The sequence below is a fragment of the Oncorhynchus keta genome, chromosome 12 (genome assembly GCF_023373465.1).
Source record: "Oncorhynchus keta strain PuntledgeMale-10-30-2019 chromosome 12, Oket_V2, whole genome shotgun sequence".
Lineage (NCBI taxonomy): Eukaryota > Metazoa > Chordata > Actinopteri > Salmoniformes > Salmonidae > Oncorhynchus > Oncorhynchus keta.
The window spans coordinates 2,167,476-2,176,956 of record NC_068432.1 but is presented as its reverse complement, the minus strand read 5'-3'; the positions used below and the strand labels follow the sequence as shown (position 1 = coordinate 2,176,956).

At 40.6% G+C, this 9,481-nt stretch overlaps 1 protein-coding gene across 3 annotated transcripts; it reads right to left on the bottom strand.

The window, feature by feature from the left end:
• Positions 1-1,220: 1,220 nt before the first annotated feature.
• LOC118390860 (PLAC8-like protein 1) lies at positions 1,221-9,475 on the bottom strand. Of its 3 annotated transcripts, XM_035781563.2 has the most exons (6): positions 9,331-9,470; positions 8,941-8,993; positions 8,501-8,742; positions 7,996-8,132; positions 1,732-1,896; positions 1,221-1,555 (listed from the first exon to the last, which is right to left on the bottom strand). In XM_035781563.2, the coding sequence occupies exons 1-5, from the start codon at positions 9,337-9,339 to the stop codon at positions 1,765-1,767; spliced, it is 573 nt and encodes a 190-aa protein (XP_035637456.1). In that variant the 5' UTR covers positions 9,340-9,470; the 3' UTR covers positions 1,221-1,555; positions 1,732-1,764. The 3 variants fall into 3 exon arrangements, with proteins under 3 accessions (XP_035637456.1, XP_052313566.1, XP_052313565.1); XM_052457606.1 differs by lacking the exons at positions 1,221-1,555; positions 1,732-1,896 and adding an exon at positions 2,357-3,613 and having other exon boundaries at positions 8,941-9,096; positions 9,331-9,466; XM_052457605.1 differs by lacking the exons at positions 1,221-1,555; positions 1,732-1,896 and adding an exon at positions 2,358-3,613 and having other exon boundaries at positions 9,331-9,475.
• Between the last annotated feature and the right edge of the window lie 6 nt (positions 9,476-9,481).

Sequence of the window (9,481 nt, the reverse complement as noted above, 5' to 3'; positions counted from 1 at the left end):
CTGGTGGCAGTTGTGGAAAAAAATGCAATAGTTGCAGAGTTAATTGGCGATGCCATTTTTGATTAGATGCTTTTTTCATTAATTCGGCTATTTTCTATTAAAGCATATGATCTCTCCACAAGAAACTCATGGACACATAAAAAGTAATACTATATATGAACACATAGTTGTTCAAGTTTACAGTACCAGTCAAAGGTTTGGACACACCTACTCATTCCAAGGTTTTTCTTATTTTTACTATTTTCTACATTGTACAATAATCGTGAAGACATCAAAATGTGGTATTTTACCAAATATTCTGTATACCACCCCTACCTTGTCACAAAACACGATTGGCTGAAATGCATTAAGGAAAGAAATGCCAGAAGAACTTATAACAAGGCACACCTGTTAATTGCAATGCATTCCAGGTGACTGCCTCAAGAAGCTGGTTGAGAGAATGCCAAGAGTGTGCAAATCTGTCATTAAGGCAAAGGGTGGCTCCTTGGAAGAATCTCATAATTCACTTTTTTGGTTAATACATGATTTCATGTGTGTTATTTCATAGTTTTGATGTCTTCATTATTATTCTACAATGTAGAAAATAGTAAAAACATGTATTTATTTTTACCTTTAATGAGTTAGGTGTCCCCAAACTTTTGACTGGTATTGTATATTACCAACATTACCATAGATTAACGAAGATGGTAACTTTGGTAAAATACCAGTAGCTCTGCAACCCTAGCATTCCCATGCTACTATCACCATGTTCCCAGCTAGCCATCCTCTTCACAGGCTGTCATAAAGACAGCTGTTCTAATCCAGGGAGATTAGATGGCAAGGATTATTTTGATACTTACACTTCCTTTTATGAAATCATTGTAGTAGACTTTTAAAATGAGTTCCATATTCGACATATAATGCTGTAGGAAGCAATAAACAGTCGATGTACATCAGACCAAAGGAACTTGGGTTTGGCTGGTGTAGGCCTTCATTGTAAATAAGAATTTGTTCTTAACTGACTTACCTAGTTAAATAAAAGGTCAAATTTAAAAAAAATACATCAATAACATTTCACAAATTGCATACTCAGCCTTTAGATACATCCCAGCTTTGTAAATGAATAATATTTTCCTATCCTGGTGCTGACTAGCAAGAGGTTTAGAGAGGAACGTACAAAATTAGATTAACGTGATTGTCAGCCGCAGGGTATAGTCATAGATAAAATGAGAAAATAAAACAAATATGCAAATAGGTTTATTATTATTTCATGGCGTACATGGATTGTGTCATAAACTTGGCTGTGAACTTCATTTACAAACATCTAGAACCCTTGTCTGGTAAAGTAGCTCTGACGTTACAGATACTAAATGGGCTAAAACACTAAACCTACTGCAAGTCCCCACTCGCAAATAAAGAAAAGTATCACTAGCCAAATGAATCTAGACTCAACCAAACTCACCATTCATTTCACATATACAGACTTGTCTTTAACAGGAAAGTCTTCAGAAACCTTGGATAATGAGAGCTCATAAGAAACCAAATGGGCACCTGTGGTATGATGACCCTCAGACACCTGCAATAATTAACATAAACATCTGTGACATAGTAATATCCAGACACATGTGATGTACAAAGGAAGTGACATGAGCCTATGAAGGTTCTATACACAGCCAAGGTTGTTAGATACCAAGGGTAGGTCATGAATATTCTAATATCCCATAACATACATGAATGCGATGTTGTCCTAACCTGGATTAATGAACCTAGTCCACAGCCATGTTGTCAGGAGCACTCCAGTGCAGTGGACACCTGGTAGGTCTGGCTCTTCATCCTCCTCTTCATCTCTCGGATCATCTGACAGACGGCCAGGGGGTAGCAGCAGTACACCGTGGTCCAGTCCTCACAGACACTGCCCTACACACACACACACACACACACACACACACACACACACACACACACGGCCTGATCACATTTGGTCTCCGGTGAAAGGGTGCTTAGCTATCTTAAGCCTGGCTGCAGAACAAATGTGGTGGCATAGTCTTTTCAAAACAAATCATAAACAAATTGCCAACCGCATGCCATACAAAATAAATAAAGTGATCCACTGTTAGTAGAGAGAGCGAAAGTAAATGTGAGTGAAACATTTCATTGTACACTAGCACAAAGTCCAACCTAAATATCTTTAAATAAAGACAGTGATACTGAATTGTTCTTTCTGTGAGTGAACACTGCTTTTGTGCCCATGACACCACCCACGGGGCACACACTGATTGAATCAACGTCGTTTCCACATCATTTCAATGATATTACAGTACCAGTCAAACGTTTGAACACACCTACTCATTCAAGGGTTTTTCTTTATTTTTATTATTTTCAACATTGTAGAATAATAGCGAAGACGTCAAAACTATGGAATCATGTAGTAACCAAAAAAGTGTTAAACATCTAAAAAATATATTTTATATTTGAGATTCTTCATACTAGCCACCCATAGCCTTGTTGACAGCTTTGCACACTCATGGCATTCTTTCAACCAGCTTCATGAGGTAGTCACCTGGAATGCATTTCAATTAACAGGTGTGCCTTGTTAATTTGTGGAATTTCTTTCCTTCTTAATGCGTTTGAGCCAATCAGTTGTGTTGTGACAAGGTGGGGGTGATATACAGAAGATAGCCCTATTTGGTGAAAGACCAAGTCCATATTATGGCAAGAACAGCTCAAATAAGCAAAGAGAAACGATAGTCCATCATTAGTTAAAAACATAAAGGTCAGGCAATCCGAAATATTTCAAGAACTTTGAACGTTTTTTCAAATGCAGTCGCAAAAAAAAAAAATCTGGCTTCATGATGACTGGCTCTCATAAGGACCGCCACAGGAAAGGACGACCTCGAGTTACCTCTGCTGCAGAAGATACGTTCATTAGAATTAACTGCCCATCAGATTGCAGCCCAAATAAACGCTTCACAGAGTTTGAGTAACAGACACATCTGAACATCAACTTATCAGAGGAGACTAAATCAGGCCTTCATGGTCAAATTGCTGCAAAGAAACCACTACTAAAGGACACCAATAAGAAGAAGAGACTTGCTTGGGCCAAGAAAAACGAACAATGGACATTAGACCGGTGAAAATCTGTCCTTTGGTCTGATGAGTCCAAATCGGAGATTTTTGGTTCCAACCATGTCTTTGTGAGATGCAGAGTAGGTGAACGGATGATCTCCCCATGTGTGATTCCCACCATGAAGCATGGAGGTGTGATGGCGTGGGTATGCTTTGCTGGTGACACGGCCTGTGATTTATTTAGAATTCAAGGCACACATAACCAGCATGGCTACCACAGCATTCTGCAGCAATACGCCATCACATCTGGTTTGCGCTTAGTGGGACGATCATTTGTTTTTCAAAAGGACAATGACCTAACACACCTCCAGGCTGTGTAAGTGCTATTTGACCAAGAAGGAGAGTGATGGAGTGCTGCATCAGATGACCTGGCCTCCACAATCACCCGACATGCCAATTGAGATGTTATGGAATGAGTTGGACCGCAGAGTGAAGGAAAAGCAGCCAACAAGTGCTCAGCATATGTGGGAACTCCTTCAATAATGCTGGAAAAGCATTCCAGGTGAAGCTGGTTGAGAGAAAGAGTATGCAAAGCTGTCATCAAGGCAAAGGGTGGCTACTTTGAAGAATATCAAATATAAATTACATTTTGATTTGTTTAACGCTTTTTTGGTTACTACATGATTCCATATGTGTTATTTCATAGTTTTGATGTCTTCACTATTCTACTATTCTACAATATAGAAAATAGTACAAATACAGAAAAACCCTTGAATGAGTAGGAGTGTCCAAACTTTTGACTCGTACTGTGCCGTGAAACAATGTGGAATAGATCTCTGTGCCCAGTAAGGTCATATCTTGGGTCTCTAAGCCTTTAGGGGCAATATCTACTAAGTTAACATTTGCAATTGTTTTAAGACTGTCATACCGTGGATCATTTAGCTATTTGATCTTACATTTTAGGACCCCTGTAGGTATGAATACAAATATATATATATATTACAAAATGATTTGATGAAACATTGAATTTGGCCTTACTGTTATAGCCATAGAAATGCATTGAATAACACATTCATACATGACAAAACTGATCGTAAAAAAAACACATCAAAAGGAACTGTTTTTTTCAAGTGGCTGTCCTATATCTGAGAGATAAGAAAGCTCAGGAACATCTATACACAGTGGCAAGAAAAACTATTTTAACCCTTTGGAATTACCTGGACTTCTGCATAAGTTGGTAATAAAATTTGATCGGATCTTCATCTAAATCACAACAATAGACAAACACAGTCTGCTTCAACTGATCACACACAAACAATTATACGTTTTCATGTCTTCATTGAACACACCGTGTAAACATTCACAGTGCAGGGTGGGAAAAGTATGTGAACCCTTGGTTTTAATAACTGGTTGAGCTTGAGCTTCAATTGGCGGACAGATGGCCTTACTGCAAAATGTATTGATGAACTTGAGAATTCATTTTTCCGGCAGTTATTGCAAGCTGTCCAGGCCCTTCGGCAGCAAAGCAGCCCCAAACAATGATGCTCCCTTCACCATACTTTGCAGTTGGGATGAGGTTTTGATGTGGTGTGTAGTGCCTTCTTTTCTCCACAGTGTTGCATGTTCCTTCCAAACAACTCAACTGTATTTTCATCTGTCCATAGAATATTTTGCCTAGTAGCGCTGTGGAAGATCCAGATGCTCTTTTACGAACTTCAGACGTGCAGCAATGTTTTTTTTTTGGACAGCAGTGGCTTCTTCCGTGGTGTCCTCCCATGAAAACCATGCTTGTTTAGTGTTTTACATATCGCAGACTCATCAACAGAGATGTAAGCATGTTCCAGAGATGTATTTGTTTATTTAAGTCTTTAGCTGACACTGTAACCTCATTGAGCATTCTGCGCTGTGCTCTTGCAGTCATCTTTGCAGGACGGCCCCTCCTAGGGAGAGTAGCAACAGCGCTGAACATTCAATTTATAGACAATTTGTCTTACCATGGACTGATTGATGAACATCGAGGCATTCAGTGATGCCTACGTAACCCTTTCCAGCTTTTTGCAAGTCAACAATCTTGGGCCTTCTGATATCTTATTTGTTCGAGGCATGGTTCACATCAGGCAATGCTTCTTGTGAATAGAAAACTCAAATTTTGTGAATATTTTTTATGGGGAAGGGCACCTCTAAAAAAATATCTCCAATCTCGTCTCAATGATTGTACTCCAGGTCAGCTGACTCCGATTAGCTTTTCGTGAAGACATTTGTGTAGGGGTTCACATACTTTTTCAAACCTACACTGTGAATGTTTAAATTATGTATTCAACATAGACAAGGAAAATACAATACTTTGTGTGTTATTAGTTTAAGCAGACTGTGTTTGTCTGTTGTTGTGACTTTATTATATGAGTTGTTGTGACTTAGATCAGATGACATTTTATGACCAATTCATTCAGAAATGTAGATCATTCCAAAGGGTTCACATACTTTTTCTTGCCACTTGTATATTTATTCTTCAAATTTGACCCCTTTAGTTTTGGCACATTCTACAGTATCTCCTATTCATTTTCACTGTCCGGTACTGGGTTACAGTCAGAAGAGTCTTGCGAAACAGCCACCATATCCGTGTTCCTGAGAGTCTTAGTTTGATGGTGGGGTCCAAATCGTTTCTGGCTCAAACCGTTCGAACTTCAGATGTTTTTGTGAGAAGTAACCTTTCTGCATCCTCTCATGTCTGACAAACACCGATTTTGGGAAAGGCCTGTCTACCGCATAGGCGAATGGCCAACACCAGCGGATTCAGTGGATTGAGACGGAGCCCATGCAAAAGAAACAGGAAGTCTCTAGCGTCAACACACTCAAGGTCATACTCAAACTTTTGCTTACACCCGGGGTCCATACTTATGAACATTACAAAAGGTTTACGTTTAAATAAACGTTCTGCCAATTAAAGTAGAATGTGATAAAACACTGCACGTTATCTGTTCCCATTAGATTACATGGCACATTTAGCCCTATGCTAACCTGACCTCCTGGCAGTGATTATGTACAATTCTGCATCAGCCTATCAAAGACAGACTTTAAATCCACCAACCAATGGTATTTTGAGAGTTTGGGACAATAAGGTTCTATCTGCAAAAATATGATTCTGAGATAATTGGCTTTAAAGTTCCCGAACCCTTATTGGTTTAAATGCTGCAATTTTTATCTTGTATTATTTTGAACTTAACATGAATTTGGGTATTTAGAGTACTATATAGGTAGAGAACATTGGACAGAACAAGGCTGTCAATAACAACACTTTGACAAAGATGCAGATACAACCTTATAGCCCCAAGCTATCCATTTCTGAAAATAGGTCAACTTGGCCATAAGAGGGATATTTTAAGGTATTCTTTTGTTCCACTTGGCCAATCACAATTGTAGTGTGACAATATCTCATGGTGCATCCTTGACTAGGCTACGAGCTACTAATGTTCAAGAGGCAGGTTTTTGCACATATGACAAAATCCCACGTTTTTACTTATCCGTTTCAAAACACATCCATGTGCTTTTTGGGGAAAAAGATCAAATGAGATCTATACAACATTTAATTAAGTGTATCCTACATTGTAAAAAAAGTGGAAGAGCCTTATGGTCTTGGCAAATAGCTGTCAAGTAGCTCCATTACAACCACTGCCAGGTGGCATACAGTACACCACTAAACAGGTAAATTGTTAATCAATTGGATACATTAACTGTGGGTTTGAGGTCCTCAACGCTCGATTCAAATTCCGCATATGTGACGAAGTGGATGATTCTAATAATGTATATAAAACATTGTACACGTAGGTGTAGCTTGCACATCTATGCAATATACACAGTGTAAAAAATATTAGGTACACCTGCTCTTTCCATGACAGGCTGGCCAGGTGAATGCTATGATCCCTTATTGAGGTCACTTGGTAAATCCACTTCAATCAGTGTAGATGAAGGGGTGGAGACATGTTTAAGGACTTTAAACCTTGAGATATGGATTGTGTATGTGTGCCATTCAGAGGGTGAATAGGCAAGACAAAAGATGTAAGTGTCTTTGAATGGGGTCTGGTAGTACAGTAGGTGCCAGGCTCACCGGTTTGAGTGTGTCAAGAACTGCAAGGCTGCTGGGTTGTTCACACTCAACAGTTTCCCATGTGTGCTTCAAGAATGATCCACCACCCAAAGGACATTCAGCCAACGAAGGTCAAAAGGGTTGCAACTCAATATTACAAAGGTGTTCCTAATGTTTTGTACACTCAGTGTTTGTAGGCCTAATAAACTTTATTATTAGCAGTGCTTGTCTACAAGGCTATAGAAAGATGCAGTTCCTCATTAAATGTATTCTTAATCTTCATTTTCAATGTGTTGGCTGCACTTCCCGTCACTACACACTAAATGTAATTCTACATTTCAAAGGAAAAAAAACAATACCTCACCTGGGATTCAAACTTGTAGCAAACTGCAAAAACTACCAGGAGCCAGGCTCACTACACTGAGTCATTCCTCCAGTTGAAATGTAGTACGTGTTTTAGTACCTTCGATTAGAAGATGGTGTCATTTGATATCTGTCAAGGACGCTCTCATGGAAGTGTTCGATCACATCCAACTACATCAACATTTGTAATTGGCTGATGCTTAATTTTCTACAGGAAATAATGACTGCCGGCTGGTGAAGTTCGTATCGGACTAAATGTCTCAGTTAATCTTTTGGGAACAGCTAACATGTAGTGTTTTATCAAGTGCAACTATGTCAATGATTTTAATTGGCTGGTATGCATTTGGAGAAACATTTTATTAAACTTAAACTTTTTCGAAACGCTTGCAAGTATGGACCCACAGTGTTATGTTTAATCAAACGTGATGACGTCACCAATTCACACGGACATCGACCTCAATAACACCCAATAAACCTCTTAACTATTGCGTAACAATCCTCACCCGTATCTTGTATCTCTCCCTGATGCCCACCCGCATGGCAAACGTGGAGCCAGGAAGCAGGGGCAAACACAGACACTCCCCATAGTGGTGGGCCAGACTCAGGTCCAGGCAGCAGGGCACAAAGGCCCCTAAGAGACCTGCATGGGCAGAAAGAGAGAAATACAGGGCTTAGTTTAGTTCTCCGCAATTCTCCACAAGACAGTAGTAGTCGGTTCGACAACTTTAATTTAAATACATGTTTAGCAACCCTACAGAGTGTTGATAGATTTGATGTGGTATCATGCAAGAGAATCGTCATCTCCATGATAAATCCTCCATAAAAAACACGGAATTTCCTTAATTAACAAAGGTAGAGCATAACAGGGAGTAGGTCTATGTAAGACAGCAGTATAGCCATCCACCATTTGACCCGTTTAGTTACCCAAACTGGTAACTTTGACTTTCACACTTAGCCCGAGTGTGTGTACAACAACCAAAGATAAGCCCAGGGCTGTGTCTGCCTCACATGTAGTCTTGTCTCCACACACGTTGAACAGGCTGCTGTTCCAATCCCCTCCAGTCTGAGTGATCGTGGTCACTGTCGTCTTGGTTACCCCCAAGCCAGGCTGCGTGAGAACGGGAAGTTCCATTGCAGCAGCAGCACTCTGTGGGTTCCAACCTGCACTTCCTGTTCCTATGTCCCAGCCCCCGGCTTCCTCCTCATAACCTGGGGCCTGCTGCAATGCTGCTTTGGTGACTGGTGCACAACTGAGATAAACAAGACAAACAAACGGCAGTGGCATTTAAAGTATAGAAATTAATGTAGGATTAGCAGTAGTGCAATGTGGCTCGAATAGGGGTTAAAAATAAATAAACATAACACCTCAAAAAGGGCATAAGAACATGTCGGAATGACATATCAGTAGAGATTACCATTGTTGGGTGTGATAAGGGACTAACACTTACTGGTCTGTGGTGGCTGTGACTATGGCTGTGGTATCCTCCATGCTGACTGCTCCCTGCCAGGGAAGGAGGGAGGGGGAGACTGGGTGAGCTTCCCACTAAGATGGGGTGTGCTCTTCCAGATAGGGCTGGAGCGCAGCAGCCCTGCCAGTGGCTGCTCTGGGAAGATAAGACATTTTGGTCCTCCTTTTCTAGGGGCTCGTAACGCCCTCTTAATACAGTGCAAATGGCACACCACCAGTGTGGGGGCCAAGGCCAGGCCAGAGCTAGCCAGCCAGCTAGAGAGCCTGCGGATGAGAAGGTTCATACCCCCAATAGAGAGAGCTCTTCCCAAGATAAAGAATACTCACCCAGGCATTGACAGCAGTGCCAAAAAGAAAACACACTACTTACCTTAATCATAGACACCAGCTACGTGCTACCAGAGAGCTGTAGTAATGGCAAATGACTCGCTCACAACCAAAGACACACACTAAGCGAGCGTCTGCATGTACTCTTGTGGTTGCTGCCTTAAAGCGTTTCCTCTTAATGAGCGCACATCGAC

What these genes read in the sequence shown, in the direction of transcription:
- LOC118390860 (XM_052457605.1), bottom strand. An exon ending in GTGTGGAGACAAGACTACAT is followed by an intron (nt 8,133 to 8,500) that starts GTGAGGCAGACA and finishes CTGCCCATGCAG; the next exon opens with GTCTCTTAGGGGCCTTTGTG. An exon ending in GGGAGAGATACAAGATACGG is followed by an intron (nt 3,614 to 7,995) that starts GTGAGGATTGTT and finishes TCTCTCAACCAG; the next exon opens with CTTCACCTGGAATGCTTTTC.